General features: G+C 41.4%; 1 protein-coding gene and 1 long non-coding RNA gene across 4 annotated transcripts in view; one reads left to right on the top strand and one right to left on the bottom strand.

Moving 5' to 3' along the window:
* The window catches only part of LOC110015789, a 154,217-nt gene that overhangs the window by 33,940 nt on the left and 93,666 nt on the right, over positions 1 to 26,611 (bottom strand). The window lies entirely within an intron of this gene.
* LOC101172174 (complexin-1) overlaps positions 1 to 26,611 on the top strand; it is a 53,115-nt gene that overhangs the window by 20,951 nt on the left and 5,553 nt on the right. For both annotated transcript variants that reach the window (XM_004073605.4, XM_004073606.4), the window contains exon 3: positions 26,075 to 26,250. In XM_004073605.4, the coding sequence (XP_004073653.1) occupies positions 26,075 to 26,250 (176 nt within the window). The remainder of the gene's footprint in view (positions 1 to 26,074; positions 26,251 to 26,611) is intronic.

Here is a 26,611-nt window from a genome sequence, read left to right as displayed (position 1 = left end):
CGAAAATGAGTTTTGAAGTGCAACAGAGAGCGCAGGCTGCAAACAAACGCTCCGAAACGAGTGAACGGGCATGTAGATGCAGAACAAGAGCACGCCGCAGATGGGCTTCATCTCCACCTCTGCAGACGCTGTGATGTGAGGAAATGAGTCATCGGTCCCCCCCCCATCTTTGCACCTACATTTTGCACGATGGCTGTGCCGACGACGTCCACTGCCCATTTGTGAGGGATTTTAAAAGCAAACACTGTTTTGTTCTGTCAAAGATAGAAACAGGAGCTTTTCTGCAGCATTATATCCATTCAGGCTTTCAGGTGTCTTCATTAACCAGAAAGGATTCTTTAAAGTTTTAAGGAGTCTGGGCATGAAAAGACACAGAAAAATGGGTTCGCAGGAACAAGAGATTGGATATATAAACAATGTGACGTTCGTCTACAAACACAAAGGAAAATATCTCAATTTGATCACATTTGTTTGTTTGTTTTTGGCTTTTCTTTGGGTAAATTTTGACTATAAAAATCTATTGAAAACACGAATCTATGAGAGAATTTCTGAGAAAAGCTCACGTCTTTTCTGTTTCTTCCTTACATTTGTCTTATTTTGGACACTTTTTGGATGAAAAACTTTGTAAAAACATGCATTGAAGTATAGATGTGAGAGAAAACACGAAAGAAAAATGTATATGAAGGCCATTAAACAGTAAAACAAATAGAAGAATTAAACCTGAAGGCTGAGTTCAGAGGATTGTCCCATTGTTTAAACTGTGTTTTGTCAAAAAAAAACATTTATCCATACAAGTTTAGCTTTAAAACATGAATTTACAGCTACCGGTGTTAAAAACACCAATACTTATGTATATAATGCACAAACAAAGCCTCAAGTTCATGGAAAAAAAAATAGATATTTGGAGTTTCTACAGTCCACTTCAGTCTGAAACATACTAATGAAACCCAAATGTGACAACTTTAATTGTATGAATGTCAAAATAGGTGATTAACAAGTGAATTTGCCGCCGTATTCCACGGTTCTTAACAAAACACTGGGATCACATGACTGATAACACAGACCAAATGTGTCCACTGGTTCCTTCAGTCCTGAGCTTGTAAACCTTCGTATGGTTGCTATGGACCATAATTATTTAATGCTTTGGTCAGTTTAGCATAGCTCAACATTGCTCTGTCACTACTGGACAGCAGACACGTTTACACATGGAATCCTGAAGTAAAGGTGTAATGTTGCTGCTGATTATGTAAAGGAACCTCAGCCTCCTAAAAATACTCCTGGTGACGTCGTCTCCTCTTAGATAACGGCTCTCTCTTGGCTCTCTGCGGCCTCCATGCTGCGCTGATTTCTGTAGATCTCTGGCGACGACGAAAAGCAACAACTGACCTCCCCTGCTCTGCTTTTTTGAAAAGCATCCAAGATGGCCGCTCTCGTCAATATGTTAAGTTGGCAAAACATAGCAGCGGGGACTTTCATGGAGATAAAAAAACACTTGTAGGATTGAGAGCCAAGCAGGAAACAGGTTAAATCAACAATCTGCACAAATATATCTTCACCAAACACACGGGGGTTTGTCCGAGACTGTTCAGTGGGGGCCGACGGGGCTCTGGCAGCTGCAGAGGGCCGACTGTCTGCTTTACAGAACAAAGTTAAGCCGAAAGCCTGGGGATCAAACAGGCGCGGCCGACGCCCACTGAGCTTTCAGTCAAACTTGCATTAAGGCCGCTGCTTTCATCCTCGGTGTCACTTGAAGCCGTGCTGTGGCGAAGCTGCTTATCTGGTGGAGCAAATTATTAACATCAAGTGAAATCTAATACGTCCAAGGAAGTGACTTTGTACTGAAGACAGTAAACAACGTTTGTGTTTTAAGTCCCACTCTGATCATCTTTTGATCTATTTTCAAAGTGGTCTTTTGATTCCAGCGAGGCTCTTTTTAGACAAAATCCAACAACCTGTGTTGTTTTCTAGGACATAGTTTCTGCAGAGCGGCATGAGTTCATTAGAAATTCACCTCTGAGTTGTGGGCGGGACTCTTAGCCTTTAGCTTTAAAGAACCTTCCCCACCTCATGGCTGAGAGAACTCTGTTTACACGCTGTCCCACCAGCTTCGAGCCCCTCACACCCCCCACCTAACATTACCGGTGCAACAAAAATGGCGATTAACATCGTAGCTATGCAGCCGTACGGTTTAGGTCCAGATTCCAGCTCAGACGAGGAAAACAAAGACGTTCATGGATTTATTTGTCTGCAAGCGAAGCAGGGAGCTTGTGGCCCCGCCCAGAGTATTTTCTACATCACAAATAAGGTCTTTTACAAACTTTTGAATAAAAAAAACCCTCAGATGTACAATTTGAAGCTTCATTTTCTTTCTCTATGTCGTCTCTCATCAGAAAATTCTCACTAGAACATATTAAAAACCCAATTTTCATCTTTAAAATAAAAAAGACCTTAGTACAGCTTTAGGACAAAAGATTGTTTAAAGAAAACTTTTTTATTTTTGTTTGGTTTTTAAATGTAAAATTGACACAAACCTCTTGAAAATCCCAGGCTGAAATCTCCCTCTACATGCGTACAGATGATCTTCTCACACTTAACTTTACACTTGTATACCCTCAACAAAAACATCTAAAAATGAATTGAAAGACCCCCAGCTCTAAAACAATAAGAAGCTGGTGTTCAGCTTTAGACATCTCCCATCAGGAGTCGTCACAGAAAATCCGCTTTCACTGATTCACACGGGCAGTTTGGGAGAGATTTTTTACACCGCATGCCCTTCCTGATACAACCTTGTCATTTATCCGTGTTGGGGACCGGTACAGGGGGACCCAGACATGTGAAGCGTCTTGCCCAAACACCCACTATGGATGAAGCGTATTGTTGTGCCCCCCAGATTCAGACCCTGGCTTTCCACGCAGGCCAACTGCGGCGTCCAATGACAAGCTAACACGCTAAAAGCCGAGAAATCGTCCAGCCTTAAACCCAGTTCCATGAAATTGTTTGCACTTCGCCCCCACAGCGCTACAGAGTAAAAACAGCAGTGCGTCAAAAAAAGTGAACAGGGAATTAGTCAGATTCTACTTTTTTTTTCCTGAGTTTTGATGTCAAAAACCAGATAAACATCTAACGCTGCGGTTAGTTTGCCAATATTTTGGGATTAAACTTCTGTTGTCACTGCTTTGGAGTGAAATTAAAATGTTAAGGAGCTTTAAAATAAAAATCAGCATGAGTCGTTCAAGACAGGTGCAGAAGCAGTGGAAGAACAGCCTCCTTAAGTCGCCATGAGCGGTAAACGTGATGAGCGAGGACCGTTGAACGCATGTATGTCCCCACACGCTTCGCTGCAGTAATCTCCCCATCCACAGGTGGTGGATCCTGCTGTTCACCATCCGCCCAGTGTCCGTAACAACCAAATACTGCCAACCGTTTGGTGGTTTGATTCCTGATGGGACAAGCCAGGCAGAAAATGTTTGCACTCACGACATTTCCTGGTTTTGCTGGATTAATAGCTTGGGGTTCTTGGCACGAAGGCGGCAGTGTGGCTGAAATCTGTGTTGGTGATGATGTGACGGTGGACAAATGACACGGATACAGTCAGGAACATGTTCTCCACCTGCTGCTTCACTTTTCAATCATTCAGAACAGACATAAAATGACTGAACTGCAGCGCAAGTGGAAAACTGAACAGCTGTCTGACCAAAATGTGATGCGTTTTCGCTTCAATCTGGGTCGACATCAACATCCTACTTTGTTTTTGATTGACATCAAGGAAAAGACTTCAATCTTCTTAGTGAGCTGTTCCCTTTAGGGGGCGCCACAGTGATTGTTTCCATCCAACCACTACATCTTTGAACCTCCTCCTTGGTCTTCCTTTGGCCTCCTTCCTGGTAGCTCCATCCTCATCATCACCGTTCTTCCTCTGTCCAAACATCTCCATCTGCTTCCCTGCACTGATCTCCAGAACATCTGTTCCTCTGCTGGAGCCCTGTTCTATCCATCCTTGTCTTCGGCTCTTTTTTCTCACCTACAGAACATCTCACCACTGTCTCCCAGCTCTCATCCATGTCCTGAACGTCTCCAACGTTCTTCTCTCCCTCAAACCACAGCTCCTCCTCTTTCCGTTTCCAGCGATAGACTTAAAAGCCTTCTGACCTTCTCTGTTCCTCTCCTGAAGCTTCTTCAAAGCAAATATTACATTTGTGGTTCTGCTCCTTGACGTGGAACCCAACTGTTGCTCACAAATGCTCATTTTGTTTGTAATTCAATTGGTTAAAATGTATTTGAACATCCGTTACTTTTAGATTTTCTCACATTTATGTTTTAACCTGTTATTTTCACCCCAATTATGTTGTTATGTGAAACCAGGGTTCAAATCCAGGCTGCTCCCTGTTCCCTTCTCTACCTCTGTGCCGGTCCCGAGCCCGGTTGCTTTGGGAAGGTTGCGTCAGGAAGGGCATCCGGCGTAAAACATTGCCAAGTTTACCATGCGACTTGTTCACTGTGGCGACCCCTGATGGGAGAAGAGGAAGAAGAATTTTATAAAAGATGTTTCCAATTTATTTGGACAATTGTAATTATTTTTCATTGAAAGAAGAAAAATTTCTGTCTCCTGTTAAAATGATTGATGTTTTCCAGCATAATTTCTTTGTCACCTTTTTAAATATTCTTTTCATCTCCTTTCTTACGTTTGCCGTCGTCTTTCTACAGATCGCTGCTTCAGTATTTTAGATGAGATATTTTGGATGTTCCTTTCTCTTCGTAGTCTTTATATCTGTGAGTTTGGTTTGAACCAAATCTTTCCTCCCCCCCCATCTCATGGCGTTCCTCCGAGCTCAGAAGGCTCCGCCTTCCCCCGGCTGGATGGGGCGGTCCGCGGCGGTCTGAGCTCTGCTGCGACGCGTGGGCAAACACAGCGCTTTCTTTGTGGAAACCCACACAAGCACCTGAAGTTTGCTTCTGGCATTTACTTTTATCAAAGGGGAAAGAACATGTTTTCTAAGAGAAGGTGTTATATAATGTTTACACTTGAACCTTAAAGCTTCTTTTTTTTGTCGGTAGATGAAATGAAAAATCTGAACGGAAAACGTTGGATGCGGTTCATGTTGTTTTTTTGTTTTAATCTCTCAAACAAATAGAAGCATTTTTAGTCTAAAAATATTTATTGCAGAGAGAAAAACAGAAATGTGGTGTAGGAGCAGCATGAAAGCATGTTAATGCATCCCCAACATGCAGCAGCTTCTGAGTCAGGTTTTAAAAGGAACCTCTGGAAAAGCTTTCTGCCGTTTCTCTGTAGGCCTTTGAATTTTTTTAGAGTGTTCTTTAAGGAAGCACCGAAGCTGCAGGTCTCTGCGCTGCCACGGCGACTCCTTTGAAACGGAGCAGGAGGCGTGGGTGTTGGGAAAAGACTGGCGTGAGTGGGAGTGCGAACTTCTGCTGGCTGCTAAAAAGTTTCATCAGCGCTCCACCTGAAGACCTGCTTGGATGATCGGAGCCTTTCTGAGGTCCACTGACTCAGCAGAGCAGTTTGCAACTGTTTGTTTTTTCTGTAAATTCAGAACCACTGAGGCCTGTTTGCAGAGACGATGACAGAAATTCCCTCAGAGAACATGATTAAAAAACCAGATGAAGTCCTGAAACCAACAACAGAGCTCTAATTTGAGAGGGGGTCTTTCTGAACCGCCTTCACTGGCCCCCTCAGAGCTGATTTCATGACTCATCTGATAGTAAAATGTGAATAAAGCTCTTTTAATGGCAAAGACCAGAAGCGGGGAGTGAGGAGTCGTTAATCCTCGATGTGGATTAATTAAAGGGCCGATAATATGAGATTCCAGCGCGGAGATCCAGCAAACTGTCTGCAAACACGCAGACCCCAGAATGAAAGGCCTCTAAAGGTCAGTCCTCCTTCAGGCACAGCCTATCACCGACTCCATGCAGTAACAGACTGTTAGCTCCACCTAAAACTACATTACCTTCTGTGTCCCTGGGGGTGGGAAAAAATGACAGAATCGATAGAAGCCAGAGTCACGCTGTCAGAGGAGAAATACTCCTTCAATTGTCAGAGTGATTATTACAGGGAATTGGCAGCTTTGTTATCAGTGCATCCCAGTCCAGACGTGGATGGCTGTTTTTCCTCCCCCAAGACATTGAAGAAGAAATCTGCTGGATCTGCGGTGACTGGTGGTCGGGCAGGACGCCGAGCACGAAAGAGACCAGCCAGCTTTTAGTAATAATCGGTGTTTTCACAGTGGAGGTCAAAGGTTTCCAGGTGGTCTACAGGGGAGAGGCGTTGTTTTGGTCTTACCCATTGACTGTATATGAGAACTGGACTGAGAGACCACGCCCCCCCTGGCATTCCAAACAGGATCCTAGCCAGAATCCCATAGAGCAGGGGTGGCAATTATTTTAACTCGCTGGCCACATTGGATATAAGGGCCGGACCAGGAGCAGATATGTGGAGTGAGAATGATATCACATGGAATGTAGATGAAAACATTTGGATTGAAAATTATATTATAAAACAGAATATTGTAGAGTTTTTAGTTTAAAACTTTTGTTCCCATTTTAGATCAGTTTGTGAAGACCTTTGGTACCTTCAAGAAGTTGTAAAGTTCTACATGAATAAAGTTTCATTCATTCATGATCCTTTAAATAAAATAAATAACATTATTTATGAAAGAAAACAATGACCAGATAACGCTATGATTTTCAAAGACAAAAATTCAGGAAAAATATACTCATAAATTTAAAAAAACAATAGTCGATCCTCGCCCGTCATAAATTTTGCAGAGATTTTGAGCTCATCATCACACGTCTCAGTCTGCGCGTTTCTCATCCAGTAAAAATTAAAAAAGCTCGTTTCTATGTCTTCTGCTGCAGCTACACATATTTCTGCGTTACCTTTTTACCAGTACAGAGTCCTTCGTGTATTGAAGGAGTTACGTTTTAAAAATAACCGTGATCAGTGAAATCCACGGAGAATGATTACAGACGTCGATGGCAGTAAAACTCCTCACTGCCTAAATACAATTTTCTCACACAAACATAAATATTTTCACCTTTTCTCTCTTGTTTAAATTCTTAAACCTTCCTAGAAATTAGGTCCAGAATCTTAGAATGAAAACAAAGATCTGATTGATCACAGATTTCTGATCTGAAGAGCTCCACATTTCTGTACAGGAGACACGGCACGGACTGAGGAGATTGATTGACAAGGTCTCCAGCCAATCAGGACACAGAACAGGGTGCGCAGTTTAAAAAAAGCAGCATGATCACTCAGAAAGAATGAGCTAAACCGGGAAAGATGAACTGTGACATCTAAAGGCCTGTTCACACCGGGACGAATTTCCCCGGCGATTTTCGCCGACGTTTAACGCCTCGTGACTAAACAAAGGGCACCAACGAGACTGTGCACACCGACGCGAAAAAACGCCACGCGTTAAAGCGTCAAAAAAAACAAACGCCTCGGGTTCGTTTTTTTTTTTCGACGCGTCGCGTCGAAATCTATTCGACCAGTGAGAATGGCGCTTTTGCTCACGTGTCTGGAGCTTCTGAAGTTACAGTAAAACACAACTTGGGGGCGCTCAAACACAAAACTGCCTTGCTGAGCACACATACCAGCGAAGAAGATAGACGCCAAGTAGCATCTACACAGCCGCGAAGCAATAATGACGGACATTCTAAAATATCCCCGAACCAAGCACCAGTTGGAGCTACATGGAGGCGGGCCGGATCCAGCCCACGGGCCGTAGTTTGCCCTCCTCTGCCATAGAGGTTTATAAAGAAACGAAACGCCTTTTTTTAAAACATGTTTTTCTTTAACTTGTTCTTGATAATCCTAATTTTTTTCATAATATTATTTCCATAGTTCAAGTTATAAACTGACCAATCAGACGCCTCAGATAAAGTAGGTGGTCTAACATCACACCTTTGATGGACACATTTTGTTGTCGCCTGTTTTCAAGTGGTAGGGGTGTGGCCTTCCAACAAGCTCACTCCTGATTGGAGAGAGTGGTTGCCATAGAGACGGCTTCAGAACCTGGAATCAACTGATCTGGGTGTTCTGCAGGAGAACATTTTTAATCAAAAGGATTTCCCTCTTCGTTTGGTGAAAAGACAAAGAAAGACAAAGAAATGACACACGCTCTTCGACATACCGTAAGACTTCAACCATTTAAGCAATGAAGGTGAATCAGCTGATTCTGATGCTACGTACTCATCGGGCTCGTTTAAGAACGTTCTGAACGCGGCTTTTTGCCTCCACGATCACTTTTCAAACAGTTGGCACTTCTGTGAAATAAAAAGGGACGCTACTCACACGTCACTGCCAAATCCGAGTCCCCGATTGGTCAAAGTTGAACTGAATTCACTTTTAACATGCGTTGGAAAGCTCCGCATTTTGTAGGTCGTCCGAAACAGACTTAAAGACTTGCATAGCGACACGTAAGCAAGGGAGTTACTAATGTGGAAGCCTGAAACGCTCAGATATGCACATTTACATGGACTTTTCATTGGAAGTGGCCGTTTGAACACGCGTTGTTGAGACTGGTGTGAACGCAGCACGACGTATTGGGTTTGCTTAACGGCGCCACGGTGCTTTTCTACACTTCAGAATCTGCTGAAATTTTGTTAATTGGTGTGTTATGATTTTCAATTTTGTTCATATTGTTTCACAGCGTATAGTTGTCTTTCTTATTCCAGCCAGAGCAGGGGACATGTCCACCGGTTTGGTAAACCGACACAAAATCCCCACAAAAAAACAAACGTTCCTTCATCCCTTCATGCCGGTTCCAAGCGTTTCGTTTGCAGCTGGTTCGTCTCCTTGTTCCGTCGCACAAAAGAACTAACGAGAAAGCAAAGATGTGATGAGGAGCACGCAAATGACAACGATTTTACACTGCAGCTCTGATGCCATGTAAGGGGTAAAGCGTCTAATTAGAAAAAGATCCTGGTTGGAGGGAAAATGGAGATGACATCAAGTCTTACATAAGAAAGTCCTGGATCCTTTCCTCTCCCCACTTACGGGCAAAAGCAGCAAAGAGAAGAGCTCCGATGTGGCAGCGCATCAAAGGGACTTCAGTCTGAGAGCACCTCATAGCTTCATAAAGTGAAGCCGCACATCTGTGGGAAACTCGTTACTTTTTTCCTGTAAAACATTTATGTCACATCATCAAATGCTGCCTTGTTTTCTCCGCTGTGTTCGGGTTTGAGTCCTTTCATCAGCATTTCAAGTCATTTCTCACCTTATTTTCCTCCAGAAGGTAAAAAAGAGACAAAGGGAGATAATAATATTTGAACAAAAATAAATCCAGGTCCCCGCCTCCCCCTTTAGACCCGTCCTCAATAGCTGAGCGGCGCTCAATCTCCCCGTCTGCCCCTGCCAGCCTGGTCAGAGTTGCACGTTACACACTGATCAAACAAAACACTTTTTTTTTGAATGGTGGCTTTTCTGTTGGTTTTATCTCCATAGCAACCATTATTTTTTTTTGGTTGTCTGGGGGTGACAAACAGGTCTATGTAGTTTTTATAAGAATAGGCAAAAGTAATTTTTTGAATTTCCTTGGCAACAGAAGTTTTTGTAAACCACGCCTACATTCCTAATATGCTCATATGGCATGTTATATTGTTAGGTTGAGCTTCAGCAACAATTCATCCTGTAAAAACGTGGAACAGGGGAACGTCACCTTTTGCGAGGTCGCCACGCCAACACCGTTAGCGAACTTTACAACAAACGTTATTTCCCAAATGGTTTCCCGGTGATGCTCATGGAGTTAGGAGGTGATGGATTGAAATCTCTAGGAGGAGATTGAATTTGTAGAAGCTACTAAAGGTGATTTTTGGGGATGGCAGCCTCTTCCTGAGGTCAGAGGTCAATAAAAAATGACTGATGGCGTTCTCAGGTATCACCATGAATCCCATAGAAGTAAACATATCACAATGTTTAAATCCGGAACAATCTACAGTGGAAGATAAAGCTAAGGTTTTGAAAATACATGTCCAAAACGTGTGTAGGAGGAGCTACCGCCAAATGTTTTTAGCCTGATGGCTACATGGAGCAGTGTCTGTGTTTCATCAATTATTTTTGGCTGCATTTTTCTGTTAATATAAGATGTTTCATTAAAACTCCACATAGCAAGTTTACTTATAACTAGAAGGAGCTGCATTTCCAGAAGAACATGCAGGGTTGATGCTATATTGCTGAATGAAAATGAAACTTAAAGGATAAAAAATTGGCAAAAATAAATAAATAAATCATCAAAGTTGATCATAAATACAGTGAAAACCGCACAATAATAAAATAAAAATATCTTTATGAAAAATGCAAGTGCCGAACCAGCGAGCTTCTGCACCAAGGATTCCCCATGAATTCCAATGGAAACAAAAATCCTGGAAATCCTGGAATATCTGGAAAAGTTCAAGGATTTGAAGGACCAAAAGTCACAACTGGAAAAAGCTGAAAGAGCTGAACATTTGAATAGTTGAACGGTTAAAATAGCTGAAAAATTGGAGAAGGATTTAAGAGACAAAAAAATGACGGAAGATAATAGAATAAAGAAACAGGTAAACAATGGGTTGAAGGATTTACAGCATTCAACCAATTACTAAATTCTTCTGCATGCATGGAGCGGAAATGAAGGGAGGCTCTTATTGTGACAAAACAAGCCTGCATGCCAAACTTCATTTCAACCACAGAAACAACTTGACTCGTTCTGACATCAGCTTCCTCCCCATCCTGCACCTTCCAGGTCCACTTAGCCTCCTGAACTCTCTCCTCCTCGCGGGTTCCACAGAATCTGCCACAGACCAGCTCGCCGTTCAGCCTCCAGAGGAAAGGTTCATTTTCCAAGTGAGCTGCTCCTGTCGCATGCAGAAAAGTACTGATTCATAAACACGAAGTGGCCGCGTGTTGTTGAGCCAGGCACTCGGGGCGGTGGACGCGTGTGGAGTCCTGCGTGACTCAGGACGGCTCTCGCACATTCAGCCTGTCAGAAGGTTTCAGCGAGCTGCTGCTGCAGACCAGCTCTGAAAACAGCCACAGGACACCGCTGATGCAACCACACCGACTTATCCCAGCACATGGGAGACTCAGAGACGCTCCTGCTACACATTTCATCAATCTGCATCACTTTACAAGGACCATTTCTCATGTAGCTTATAATTAAAACGTTCTGTCTGCAATAATAAATTCCTGGATTATCAGATTTATTTAAATGTCCTGCAAAGATGAGAAGAGAACTAACTGCTTCCTACAACTGTGGCAGGATTAAAACAAAACTCTACCGTCCAGCCATGCCAAAAAAAGTATAGATTAGTATTTAGAAAAAGAAAAGTACACAGACCCACTACATTAAAAAAGCACAGCGTCCAGAAGAGTTGAGATCAGTATACGAAAAATTACAACAGTTGATAAAAAAAGACATTAATTTAAAAAAAAGAAACCCTGCATGTGATAAATGTGAAACTGGAGAGGCTGGTCTGATTCACGTGTTTTGGTTTTGTCATAAAAAAAAAGTTTTTGGGGGTAAAGTTAGTGAAGTGACTGCTGTATTTGGAACTAAAGTTCCTTTAAGTCAACTGTTATTCCTTTTTGTGGTTAGGGATAAAACCCTAAAATTGCCTACTAGGAGTCTGGAACTAATTGTTTTTTCAACTCTTGTGGCTCAACGCCTAATTCTTTTAAAGTGGAAGGATGCTGCCCCACCCACAGTGACACACGGGATTAGGGACGTGCTGTACCATCTCAAATGAGAAAAAAAGGGTTATAGGATGAGAGGTTCATATTTCTCCAGACATTTCTTTTTTGTTTTTCATGTGAGTAAATCTGACAGCAGGTATGGGGTTTGTTTGGTTTTTTTTTTGTTTGTGCAATCTAACTGTAAAATGAACACCTATTAAAATAAATAAGAATGAAACAAAAGCATTACGTATGCATACCACACCATAAACATTAGTTACAAAAGGACAAATTTGAATTTGGACGCGTACGGCACTAAATCTAATGTTACTTATAGCCAAGATGAAAGTATTCTCTGAACCGTTTAGCCTGCAGATAAAACTTTAACAAAAATCGAACGTTCTGCAAACTATCTTCATTTTAATGTTGTCCAGTGAATCTAACAGACTTTAAGGAGGAACGCTGCACAATAATCAGGTCAGAGCTTTGGATACGGGCTGTCTGCAGGTGAAAAATGGTCAAACCTGCACAGGACAGGCAGGTGACCAGCACAAAATATCAAGGTCGTAGAGGTGCTCGGTGAAAATGTTCGTGCACATTTTTTGACAGGTCGTAGTGAACACTTATGCAACACGTACGGGTGAGGAAGGGGGAGGTAGGTGAGGCGCAGGCGTGTCATACAGATTTTATTTTGTCATTTTTTCCATCCTCCCAAACCTTTCAGACTGCAAAAGGAGTTAGGGCTGTTCACGTGATACGTGCACGCTCCCTGCAGCAGCCTGACTGTTAGAAATAAAAACGTTAGACAACGTGTGGACATCCTACAGACGCTCACGGCGTGTGCGGCATTTGCACGCCGTCAGTACTAACGACTAGAGCAGGGGTGGGCAAACGTTTTAACCCGTGGGCCACAAAGAGTTCTAAAATTGGACAGACAGGCCGGACCAGGAGCAGATGGGTGGAGGGTTTTGGTCAAGAAATAACATGGAATCTGGACCAAAACATTAATTACATTTTGATTCAAAATAACTGTATGTATTTTAAAACAGAACATTTGGGACTTATTTCAAAACTGTGCATCAATGGATTGATTTGAAAAACGCAAACATTGAGAAATGCTGCATTCATGTGGTGTTGGAAGGATCCGATAAGTCAGAATCTGAATCATTTTATTGTCATTACAATAAACGATTGTGCAAATTTGTGAGGTAGTGTGCAAATATCTGACTTGGCAAACACAGGTTAACGTCAGAAAAACAACAAATCTTCCATCAGCACATGAATGCAGAATCCTTTTCTGCACGGTCAGAAGTCAACCTTACAGTCTCTGCTTTAACATCAGCAAACATTTTCTCTGGGACACTAGGAGGTCTCCCTCTGTCAACCTTCATCTTCTAGATGAGAATCTCTATTGTTTCCGGAGACACGAAGTTCCACCACCCTAAAACTTACATACACCAATTCTATAACTGGTTACCACCATTAAAGCTAACCAGTTTTCTCCAGTTCCTTCTGGACCACATGTGGATGTTGGGTGAACACATGTTGACAGATTACAATTATCTCCTGTCACTGATTAATCAACCATATTAACTCATAACTAGAATTGTGTGCGTGCGGCGTTCGTGCCCATGTCTGGCTTGTTATAGGCTACCACTAATTGCCGTTTTCAGGCAAATTCATTAAGGGGCTTTGAGCTGCAGCTAGTTTGTCAAACATTGTTAAGAACATGTAGTCTGTGGCCCAGATTTCCCCCTTCCCCGCTTCACGCCAGCAGAGGAAACATTGATATTCGTTACTGTTCTCCTTCCCCCGCCAGACAAGGTCAGCGACATGGATGAGTCAGCATCGCAAAGCTCGCCGTCACACTCCACTTCCTCCACAACCAGCTCTCTGCAGTTTCCTTTTCTCCGTCTTCCCGCTCCGCTTGCTCTCCCCGTCTTTGATATTCGTCTTTCTTCTCACTTTTTTACGCACTAAATGGGCATTTAAAATTCCTCAAAATCATGGAAAGCCTCCCCACACGCAGAAACTTCCTGAGAATCTAACGATGACCTCAATCCTCCAACTGCTTCCCTTTCCTAGGAAAGGAAAAACTTCAAAGAGCTGCAGGACAGTCAGGGGATCGGTCTAGTGGTGAACATTAGAAGCAGAGCAGGAATACTTCGCCTGAAAAGGAGCCCAAGCATGTGGCGTGATGGGAATCTGTCAAGGGAAAGGCATGATGGGATTTGGCCTTTCACACATAACTGGATAGACTGTGCAGAGCAGAGCGAAAGCTAGAGGTCAAAAGAGATTGATGAGGAGATTTGTTGTAGAAAAGTCACATTTAAAGGCAAAGTTTATGATGCAGATTGGAGACTAATATGTTTGAGCAAATGTTCATGTTTTCTTAAGATGAACTGGCTTTAACAGAGACAATCTGATGCACCATCCATGCAGTTTTGGAAAGGAAATGTCTAACGGAGCTGGAACTAGTAACCAAGTGTTATTTGGTTTGAAGGGAAGGTTGTGTTTTTGACTTAAACTGCATTAGAGGTCAGTGTGAAACCCAAGTGTGGAGGAAGGCTCCAATAAAATGTTTGATGTTAGTAACTAAAGCATTTGGGTTTGCTGCCTGGCATTTTCCTCTTTTATTCAGTTAAGTTTGTCCGTTGCTAATTATTCAGCTTCTTTTTTTTAAATAACTTCCCTTTTTTGGATTAAAACAGGAGGAATGTTAACAAAAAGATGTCTCAAATCCTTATGATTTTTAACCAATATTTACTTGAAACTTTTATTTATTAAAAGAAAGAAAAAAACTAAAAGGTAATGGATGGATGGATGGATGGAAGTAATATAAATCGAACTTACTAAAAACAGAATTAAAAAGAATAAAAGTAAATAAAGTAGTAGCAGTTAAAGCATTAGCTGTTCATGAAAGGAAATCTTTTTTACTGCAATCCTCTCACACCTTTAATGTTTCATGAAGCTGCAGGGTGAGCGGCACTGTTTTATGAGCGACAATTCTCTCATTTCCAGACAGGATGATGGTGAATAAGTCAAAAGGAAAATGTCAGGTGATACTTTTCGGCATGCCCTGCCATGAAACCTCTAACCGTGCAAGCGTTGCCGTCCACATTTTCGGATTTGATGAATTAGTGCGGAAACTGCCGAGCTGTCGGAGTCATGCAGAACCGGTTCACACTGCGTGGCTACTCATGCTGGGGAGGGAGCGACTGAATCTTATTTCAATTTTTAACACCCTCAAAAAGCTTCAAAGCAAAGCCGCCCCCCCCCCCCTCCCACAGTGTGGTCTCATGTATAAATAATGGCATTTTTCATCCCTGATATCAGATCCCCCCCAACGCGATCGATAAAAACAATCAGAGATTCCTGGGGAGGATTGAAGCCAATGTGGTTTTGGTAAAACAGGAATCTGTCAGGAGCGTCCGACCATCAGGCCTGATGTTAGCGTGGAAGCAGGAGGGCAAAGTTACCCTTTTCACTCCAAGAGGGCAAAGATTTGGGTGCTGGGTTCCATGTGTGAGCTGCCGATACATCCCTGAGGTTTTCAGTCAGGACGAGTCTAACTCAGGAGGCGACGCAGACGATGCAGCGGAAACAGCTTTTCTTGAAGGTCACATCCTCCAGTTTGGTCTTCCCGGTTCGTTCATTTCACTCTGAATGTCATTTGATCCACAATTGTTTATTCATGTCTTGGAACACAGAAGGGATTTTCTTTCTTGGTGGTCCAGATTATAAATAAAAAGCTGAATTCTGTCGACTTAGGTGAGTTTACGCATCTGTGCGAAGCTTTTGATATAAATCTTTGTCCCAAAAAGAGACGTTTAGATTCATTTTTAGACTAAAAACTTCAGAGAGATTACAGAAGGAAAAATCTGTCAGAAAGTTCAGGAAACACGAGAGAATCCGTCCGCGAACAGATGAAAGGAATTTTTATTGCAGAGCTGAGGCGGGAACTGCATAAACACCTAAACCATGAGGGGAATACTATTACAGAAAAGTGCAAATGTAGGGTTCATGGATGCTTCTAAACTTGGCTCCTTTTTCTTTAGAACATGCAGAATTACTCAGATACATTTTTCCACATTACAGAAGAAACTGCATTTAAGTCTGCTGAGAAAAATATGAAATACTAAAGAATATTTAGTATTTCTTCAGAGCTGAACAGAGGAAACCTGTAAATTGGAGAACCTGCTGATTATCTCCAAATGTGTTAAAGTTCTTACCTCAAACCTGAGAGAAAAGCACAAGAAGAACCTGAAAATGAAGTGAAAACTTGTAAAGACCGAATTCTGATTTCCACTGACTTATTCTTCTAATCAAAGCCGATGTGGCCCGTCGCTTCGGCATCTCCACCTGCGGCTCTTTAAATATTCAAAAATGCACTTTTGTCGAATTGGATTATTCAAATGAATGAAACCCTTCGGGCCTCTGATCTCCGCAGAAGGAATCATCAGGAGCCGTTTTTCATCAGAGAGCTAAAGCAAATTTCTGTCACATCTGACACAAACATAATTGCTTTGAAGATCGCACCTGACAGGACAAAGCAAACAGCAGCTTGGCGCGGAAAAGCAGCTATAATTAGGTGTAGAAGAAAGCTAATTAGTAAGAAAATACAACGATGTGACCTCATTCATTAGATTGACTGACACACAACGTTTCAACAAAGCTTCACAGCAGTAACCCACTAGACTCTTCCCCCCCAAAATGGAACTGAAAAGGATTCCTGGAAACAATATTTCAATTCAATTTTATTTATACAGACCAAAATCACAGCAACAGTCGTCTCAATGGGCTTCGTACCGGTATTTGTAAAGTAAACATAAAGTCATAAGGATAATGAATACATAGAATTTAATCGGAGAATTCTAAACAGAACTAGCTAAACAGACTAAGCTAAACTGGACATCTCTGCCCTTTGACTCTCCTTCTCTGTAAGTAAAAAACGGATTCCAGAAAAGAAACCTCAGGGGTGTCCACATGAAGGAGGGATCCTCCCCCAGGACGGACAGGCGATTTACCAGAACTCTTAGAGAGAATTAGCTTATCTAGCTCTGCAACTGCAAAATATTTTAGCGACAAAAACAAAATTTCAACGATCTTAAGTCACGTTGTATTTGCTGCTGCATGTTTCGTAGTTCCTAATTCCAATGTAACTTTTCCAATTCCATCACATAATCGTAGAAAACCCTTTAACATCGGAGCTCCAGTGTTTACATACTTTTACTACCATAGCTCCTTAACTGCTAATGCATTCATCATGAATCAGATGATTTTGTTGCAGAGAAAAGCCGCACTGTGCCGTAACACATGCATGCATGACAGTGCAAAGCGAACAGAAAAGCAGCCTATCTCTGCCTCAGAATTAGCAGATTTACGTCCACAACATAAACAATCGAACAGTTCCAGAACGTCAAAAAGCATGACTGTTGCCAAAAATATCTCCAGTGTTAAAAGGCGAAACGTTAAAAATACCAAGATTGATGTTCTAACAATTCCCTTCTGTATTTATTTATTTCATAAGTGACGGTGGTATAGGCAGGATGATGCCCTTTGGGGAGTCCTTCGCGCCGGACGGTTCACGCCGCCACATCGTCCGTTTATTTCTGATAATGGACACCGCGCCGGGCATCATGCTTCATGAGTGTCGTTGCTAAAACGTAGAAATGATCTGATTTGGATTCAAAAGTTCACCATTTGGTTTAGCTCACTATTTGACAGAATTTTCCTTAAATATTGATTATTTATTCAAATTTCCAATCAAACTTCTTTTAAACACATGAAGGTGGAACTTTCATTTATAAAACTATGAATTAAAGACTAACAGATTAGAAAAAATCATTTCTTCATGATTAACTGTGACTTATTCAGCTTTCAGTTTCAGTCAGTATACATTTTTTAGTGCATTTTTAGTTTAAGTGTGAGGGGAAAGCAGAAGTATTTTGAACCTCTCTTTAGTTCCTCAAGGCCAGCCACTTTTTTTTATTATTCTGAATCTCACCGATGGATGACTTAATTCAAAATGCCTGTGCGGTTTCATCCAAATACTACAGAAGTTTGGCCTTCCTCCTGCAAACACGCTCAGCATGTCTGCAGTGTTGGCTCTAGGTCAAGAATCGAACATCATGTTTCAGCTCTTCCCCACTAGGCTCTCCTCTCATAAGAAAGAAGAAATAACAGTCAGACAGAAGCATCACTTCTTTTGGAACATGTGTTGCAGGAAAGACCACTTTAACAACACTCCTTGATGAAAAAGAGTTGTTGTTTTTTTCCAAGGACCTGGAAATTCAACCGAACACCATCCGGCTATAAAACGATGTCTCCCTACTCCCTAAGTCACTCTGAGCAACAGGGAGGCGACATTCTCCCGTTGCGGTCGTCTCCTTCCCCTTGCTGTTTGAGCTCTGCAAGGAGAGTTTCCTTCCAAAAACCAGAGCGGTAAACAGTCAGGATGAGAACAAACAAGTGAATGTTCGAGTGGTTCAGTGCTGCTTTAACAACAGATCTTCTCCGCACGGCGACGCTGACACAAACCTGATGTGGGAGTTCAAAACAGCCGCACATCTTTGAGAACATCACAAAGCGCCTCTGACTTCCACATGAACTCAGCAAAGTTTGCAATATAAAATATTAAGTAGCACTAGTTCCTTCACCGCAAGTTTTTTTTTTTAATCCAAAGTGAATTCAAACTACATTCAATGAAATAATTTTCTGAGAACAACAACAAACATTAAGGGACTAAAAAGATCCCTACAGCTCTGACGCAGAACAGAATATTTCTGAGCCAAACAGCCTGTTGATCGCAGTACAGAACCGTCTATATATATATCTATATATATACATCTATATATATATTTATTCTAACAGAACCTGAGAAGCCAGCTCAATGGCAAGAACAAGACCCGGGCAATAAACAGCTACGCACTGCCAGTTATCAGATACCCTGCAGGAATAATCAGATGGCCAAAGGAAGAGATACAGAACTCCCATGATAAATGAGGGATTCTGTATACATCTGTGATAAAAGATCCACCATCTAAGCAGAAAAGTGTCAGATGTTCTACACATCCTTTACCCTCGTCTGCGGCAACATACCTTTACTCTTCGACCGTTCGACCATCAATTTGAATGATCTGACACCAGCATAAGCAGTTGATCATGTCGGCTTTGCACCAGTAGGCAACACTGTAAGCCACTTTTCTCCAAGACAGAGTGAGCTGGTTTATGTTGATTGGGTAAACATTTTACTACATATCAGTCCAAGGCTGGTTTTCTCTGCTTCAGAATCCACTGGAATAATGCCAATTGCGTAAACCGTTGAAGAGTTATGGTCGTAGAGAGAATGTTAACTTCGGGGTTAAAGGGGAATTCAATACCTAGACATTGTAAGATGAGCGTTTTAGGTTTTCGTTACAAAGTCTACCTTTCATCTACCGTCATGATAATGCTTCGAAGGTATGTTGGAGTAAATAGAAATGTGAGTAAAAGGTGTTTCCCTCCAAATGAACATCGGTCATCGCCTACAGCTGTTTTCATTTGGCTCCAAGCTTTACCTGGTGGTCTCCACAGAGTTCTGGTTCCACCTTCCTGTCTAGTGTAGGTCAGTAGAGCAATGATTCTGGTCCTGGAGGCGGGTGGAAGACCTGCTGAGGATTGCCGACAGATGGGAAAACAGGGACGCAGAGTCCTCGAACCTCCTGTCAACGGCCATCATTTATCTCTTCACATCTTCACATGATTTGACTTCCTTTGGTAGAAGAGGAGCCACAGCATTTTATTTAACCTCTCCTATCACCTTATTGTTCCAAATGTGTCCCCATTTTCTCTTTCTGTCTTTGCCCACACATTTTATTCCCCCTCTGGATCTTGTTATCTTTACTGTCCGGGTTTTCTCCATTTATCACTTAGTCATAGTTTTTATCTCAAAGCTGTGCTTTAAGGACAAACCTCTTCTAAATGGCCTGGTTTTTCCTGTTCTGGAAATAAGCTTTCTCTTATTTTTCCTATTGTCTTTTGTGCTTTTCTTTGCCTGACACCTCACTCATCCACAAGGGACCAGCTAAGGCGGCGTCAGCATAAACCCCCCAGTATTGTTCCCTAACACACACAAAGCAGCTGGTTTGAAAATCTGTGCACGTGCAGAAAGAGGAAACCAGGCGTTGCACCTTCAGCTTCTCTTTTGCTTTTACGCATTTTCCTCACATTTTCACAAACTCTTCAAGTTTCAGCTCTGCTATAATCCTCCTCTTGACTCAACTATTAACAATTTCGTGAAATTTTCTCTAATCCTTGTTCAGGTTTACACTTAAGCCTCTTCTGCTCAACAATTAGCTCCCAGGATCCATCTGACCTAAAAGAAAAACCCTCCTGTGAAGAGTTATCACACATGACCAGATCTTTATTAAAGTGGTTTGACAATCACTCTCAAAAGTGGCTTTTGTGTGATCTGGCCTAATTCTCTGAAGTATTCTCATGAACAGAAATGATGATCTTTCTTCCCTTTTTTAGTAGATCAGCAGGTTTATAGCAACAAACCAGGACGTTCAGCCCTGCCGGCTCTACTGTTTCACATCAAATCTGCGCTAAACCTTCACAGACAAAATGCTTGATCACAGATGACATTTATCTTCGTTCTTCAAGAGTTACTGCCACCATGAGCCGGACGGCCCGTTTGCTCTGTCGAAAAACATCAGCAAAAAAAACAAAAACAAAGAGCCTTCCATGTTTCATACAACAACCATCAATAAGCGAACTTGTTCGCCTTTCAGGCAGGTAGACTCTGCAGTATTTTACTTCGGTTACTCCCCTAGGGCGGTAGTTAATTAACTCACCTGTTCAGCTTCCTATTTAAGTCCAGGTGTGCATCTGTTCATTCTCTTCCTTACCACAAGCGCTGCATTCGTCGCCCCACCCTCCTCCCCGGCTTCCACCTGTGGGCTCCGTTCGGGGTTATTACCCAAAAGTTTTATGGAAAAAAATTATCTCGAAAAGATTGTGAATGCCAACTTAAATAATGTGAAAATTAAAGTATGTGAAAATAAATATATTCTACTGCATGAGTTTGCCTGACTGAAATACAGAAATACTGATCCAAGATGTTATGTATACCAGTTTGTCAGTAAAACAGTAAATTCACATTTCAATCTTATATTTGTAAGATATTTTCCATTTTATTTTCTATTTCATATGACTCACGCTTAGTAAATAAAATGAAAAGATAGCCCAAATTCCTAAAAACCAAAACATTGAAGCAGTTTTGACTTGATAGAATCGATTAATCAATCGGAATCAATCCGAGCTCAATAAATCAATAATCAATCCATAGAAGTAGAGATTGATCTTTTATGCCTTTCCTTTTCAGGTGACCTAACGCATAAGAGAATCAATGTCTGCTAGCCTGATGCTAACGTATAATGGAATTTCCCATAGGACGGCTAATGCTAACGCTTGTTTGACCTAAACATACATTGCTGACATGATGAACATCTTTATAGACTCACAGGCAGGAATTTTTTAAGAAAACATTCTTTTAAAGTAACCATTTATGGTCTGAAGCACCGTTTTTTGGTAAAATCTTCTGGAATAAAGTGTAACGGTAGAGTTTAAGCTCCACCTAGTGGCCAAACTGAAATGTCCTCCAGGAGAGGCAGAACATTTATTTTTGTAATACGATTCTGTTTAGAGCCTTTACAATGTTAATCTATCTATCTATATACCCAGGCTGTGTCCCACCAATGTGGGGTAGCCTAGACAGGGCACACATTCTTACCTCCCTCCTTCTCTTCCCCAAACCTTCTTCAGTGTGTGTGTGTTTGTGTGGGTGTGACTGGTCTAAGGCCTGGTCTAAGCCACACCACACTGCACCAGGGTCAGCTGCACAGCCCAGTGTTATGTTAATGATCTGCATATTTTTGTTGGAGCTTCTCCGTTTGAGAAATCATGTAACACTGTGCGGTGTTAACAATCTCTCTGGTTTATTATTTCACTAATACATTTTACAGTATGCAAACTGTGTCAGATTGATATGAATATTTTTAAAACATATATTTAATATTTTTGTATTTCTATGCAAATATGTCTAAATGTGTAAACCGTAAATTCAAAATTGAATCGAATCGAATCAAGTGGATCGAAAGAATGGGAAAAATGATAAGTATGTGCGGAAACTGCCATGTCATCGAATCGATCGAGACTCAGGTGAATTGAATCGATTCTGGAAATCATTGGTGATACCCAGCCCTAGTTCCGACTCTTCTTACAAAAAATATATAAAGTTTTGGATGTCAGGCAAGCAGAAGGATTCAAGTTCAGACTAACTGCTGAAGTCTTTATGAAAGCTAAGAAACATGCGGTCAATGATAAAACACTCTTATTGCTTGGCATCTCTATAGAAAGAAGGAAATTGCCTGAAGAAAAGAGATTACGGGAACCGTGGAAGGAGGGAAGCAGCAATTTTTTATTCATAGAAATTCAATGTTTCTTGTATTTTACGTGCATTCGGCTTCACACGGTTTAACCAATAAAGTAAATGATCTGAATACATATGGACGATATGAAAGATGGATTTACACTGCAGTTGTTAGTGATCATGCTGGGTTTTAGAACTTTAATTTTATTTTTTTGTTGTCTACTGATAGATTTTTTTAAAAGCTTTAAAACCTTAAAAAAAAGATTTTTGGTCTTTGACAACCAAATAATTCACCAAAGAATATTTTACAGGTTTAACTTGTGATCCTTTGATGAAATCACACGTCTTTAATTTTAGTCTTTAATTTTAATTTTAGGGCTGCACGGTGGAGCAGTGGTTAGCGCTCTTGCCTCACAGCAAGAAGGCCCCCGGTTCAAGTCCCGGCTGGGGGACATGAAAAACACAACATCAATGGGGGACCTTTCTGTGTGGAGTTTGCATGTTCTCCCCGTGCATGCGTGGGTTTTCTCCGGGATCTCCGGCTTCCTCCCACCGTCCAAAAACATGCTACATAGGTTGATTGGCAACTCTAAATTGTCCATAGGTGTGAGTGTGAGAGTGAGTGGATGTGTGATAGAGGATATTCCACCCTGCGACGCCTTCATCGAGATGGCGTAGTCTGGAAGTTGCATTTCACTGATTAAGTCACTTGAATGAGCGGCTAAACGTTTCAAGGAAGAAGATTTTAAGTCAATGTATAATCTTTTATAGGAATTTAGGAGTTACTTAAAAATTTTTTTTATTTTACCGTGTTATGTATAGCCTCCAAAGTTTTGACATCATTTAGTCTGTTACAGTTAGTCAGTTATTTCAGAGTATTTTGGTAATCCCTCACCTAGCAACCGTAAATTCTGTTTACATAAAGGATTAAAAGATGACTGTAGAAGAATGTTAGAAATAAACTTAATGATGAGAACAGAAATGACATCTCTAACACCCCGGTACATAAAGGTTCTTGTTCATTGTATAGTTTGTCGATAAAGGTTTTCGTTTATTGTGGAGTTTGTCAATAAAGGTTCTCGTTCATTGTGAAGTTTATCGATAAATGTTCTCGTTCATTTTGGAGTTTGTCGATAAAGATTCTCGTTCATTGTGGAGTTTATCAATAAAGGTTCTCCTTTTATTGTGGAGTTTGTGGATAAAGTTTCTCGTTCATTGTATAGTTTGTTGACAAAGGTTATCGTTTATTTTGTAGTTTGTCGATAAAGCTTCTCGTTCATTGTGGAGATTATCGATAAAGGTTCTCGTTCATTGTGGAGATTATCGATAAAGGTTCTCGTTCATTTTGGAGATTGTCGATAAAGTTTCTCGTTCACTGTGGAGTTTATCGATAAAGGTTCTCCTTCATTGTAGAGTTTGTCAATAAAGTTTCTCCTTTTATTGTGGAGTTTGTGGATAAAGTTTCTCCTTCATTGTAGAGTTTGTCAATTTTCCTTGTTGATTTTTTATGGGCGTGTTAAGTTTCTTAAGAGCATAAATGTACGACCGAGAAAAGTTTTTGCCTCCTCTGTTCATAAACAAATTGTTTCATTAAAAAAACAAACATTTTTTAGACTTCAATCACTGCATCAATTATTAAGGTTTTATAACAAATATCCAGGTAGGACTTTAGTAACAGAAAATTATGTAGAAATAAAATATTTTGATGTATGTATGTATGATATGTTTCGTCTTGTACAATTCTTTTATTCTGCGTCTTTAAGTGTTCTCAAATCAAATAAATAATTGTTATTAGAACACAGAAACACATTAGAAGTGTTCCTCAGAACACCGCAGTAACTGCCCTGTGAAGGCTTGACCTGCTCCGTTACAACAGCAGAAACCTGGAGGTTGTGATTTTGTCATCACTTTCCTGCAAAGGCAGAGGGCTCCATCTTTAAAGTTCTCCTCCAGAGAGCAGCAGACTGTGATGGAGACCTTAGACGTGATGCGAGTTCACAGGGAGAGCTTGTTTCAGGTTTGCCTGCTGTGGTAATGGAGGCCCTGTTCTCATTATCGCCCGTTTCTCTGCTGACCACAGAGTCTAAGGTTCAGGATTTGTCTGAGCGCTCCTAAAGGGCTGGCCTCCATCCAACTACTGAGCTGGAAAGAGGAGCTATCACTGACAGACAGGGAGCAAAGGCAGGAGGACTACAGATCCTCTTAAGGAGCATCACTTTTAATCAGCACTGACTTTTGCTTTTTTGTTGCCGTTTTCATATCTTAGCACTCTGGGGAAGCTCCGCCTTACATTCAAACAAACTTCATTTCCTCTGCTGCATCATTCAATGTTCTGCTCCCTGGTTTCAACTCTTTCCACTCCTAACAAAATATCTGTTTGTTTGTTTGTTTTTTAAACTCTTTACTCTTCTATTATGTAACCCGTCAAACCGAAAGGAATTGTTCTTTCTGCTCTAGATGTTAAAAGGTTCCTCTGGCCTCTGTTTGTTTTTCTGTAATTACATCATGATATATTTTTAGTTTGCCTCGTCAGCATCATTTGATCTGTTGACTAGTCTGACATTGTGGGATTTCAACAACAGCAGCAAAAAAGTCTAAAAGTAGACGATTAAAAAAAGAGAAGAAGCCAATGAAAAAAAGAATCTCTTTTAGGGATTCTTAAAATCCTTTTTTTTTTTTTGCCTTTGTGTAAAAAACAAACGCCACTCATTGGGCTTCATGTCTTTAGTTTGTCCTTAAGCTCCTTTTTCTATTCAGCCAAAAGAATGTACCCTCACTGAGCGACCTTTGACCTTGCTATTTCGCGCCAGCCACCTGCGTTAGACAGGTTTGACCCTTTTTCAGACAGCCTGTATCCACCCGTAAGGGCAGATGGGGCTAAAGCTGAACCTTGACATAATTGTTCTTCACCGTCTTTACACTTTCACCAAACGTCGTTGTGTTAATGAAGATTTCAAGGTGGTTTTTTTTTGGGGTTTTTTTGGCCCAACTCTGCATTGTGTTGGACTCAGCTTCACACAAAAATTCTGGCTCACAGCTAAAAGTCTCCAGAGGAGAAACTCTATAGTTTAACATCAAAAAGGATGAGTATCTGAAATAAAAACGTATTTAGCTCTGCTGTTTGTATATAAGCTGACATAAAAGCGTGAGGTGGATCATGTAATGTGACTGGAGTTACGTGGACGACCTGAAACACAGCGACTTATGAAGCGTGTCATTGGACGCCTGCAGCACACAGCAGATGCTCCTCAGCCACGCGTGGGGAAAAAGGCGAAGCACTTCTGCAGACTTCAATAAGCAATTCTTACTGTCAGCATGTGTGTTTTCAGCTTCTTGGAAAACGTTTTTTTAGACTCCCATAATTTGTAATTACACGAACGTGTTATCAACGTAAAGCTGAACATTTACAGTTCAGCTGCTTTGATGCCTTTAGGCTTGACATGTTAAACTCTGACTAATCTTAAATCGTAAATAGATAAGGAGCACAATGACTAGAGAGTATTTTAGCAACGTTTGATCTCTTGTTTAGCATATCTAACACATCCAGACACAAGAGCAGATCGGGGTCAGAATGAACCCCAGAGCATTTGTTCTGGTCTTTTCCGCAGTACTCAAAGCCTTTCGTTTCATCGCCCAATGGAGGCTTTGCATGAGGCCGTCAGCCTCTGCTGGAGATGCCAAAGGCCAGCGGGAGCGACACAAAGACAATCAAGACAATTGTTAATAATTAATAGCGGTGGCTCTCCTCTCATGCTGATGCTTGTGGCCCCTGGCCCGTGTTCCCCCTATTCTCAGAAATTTCTGTCACCAGTTGGCTGGAAGGGCGACTGCGCCACTCTTTTACTGACCCAAAGCAGGATCTATTGAATTCTCCAAATCTCCGGGGCGTTGCAGAGAACAGCGAACGCCGACCAACAACAATAACGTTGAGGGAATCTGTGCGATGACTTACAAACTGCCAGACTAACGTGCCTCCACGCTCTCTTCCACAGGGGCCACCAAAGACATGGGAAAGATGCTTGGTGGGGAAGAGGAGAAGGATCCTGATGCCCAGAAAAAAGAGGAAGAACGGCAAGAAGCACTGAGGCAACAGGAAGAGGAGAGGAAGGCCAAATATGCAAAAATGGAGGCTGAGAGAGAAAACCTCCGGCAGGGCATCAGGGACAAGGTAAACTCAAATGTTTGCATATCAATATAGAAACTGATCTGTACAGCTGTACAATATCTTCCAGACAGCATAGTGATTACATGTCTTACTCTCTGAGAATGTTGTTTTATTGCATGTTTAAAGGGGTTATTAAGGTTCGAGCAACCTTTAAATGAAATATGAATCAATTTGCTGCAAAGAAGAATCCATTAAAAAGATGTAATTACACTTTAAACCAGCTAACCAAATAAAAAAAAAGCAATCTATCTGGCACTTGACCTTCTCTATGTCCTTCAATTTGTTCAGCAACATGGTTTTCAATTCAACACCGTTTATTTATAAAACTCCAAATTCACAACAGAGTCCCTCCTAAGATGCTACA

The sequence above is a fragment of the Oryzias latipes genome, chromosome 10 (genome assembly GCF_002234675.1).
Source record: "Oryzias latipes chromosome 10, ASM223467v1".
Taxonomy (NCBI): domain Eukaryota; kingdom Metazoa; phylum Chordata; class Actinopteri; order Beloniformes; family Adrianichthyidae; genus Oryzias; species Oryzias latipes.
Note: the sequence above shows the minus strand (reverse complement) of the source record. Positions and strands in the feature narration are given on the sequence as shown.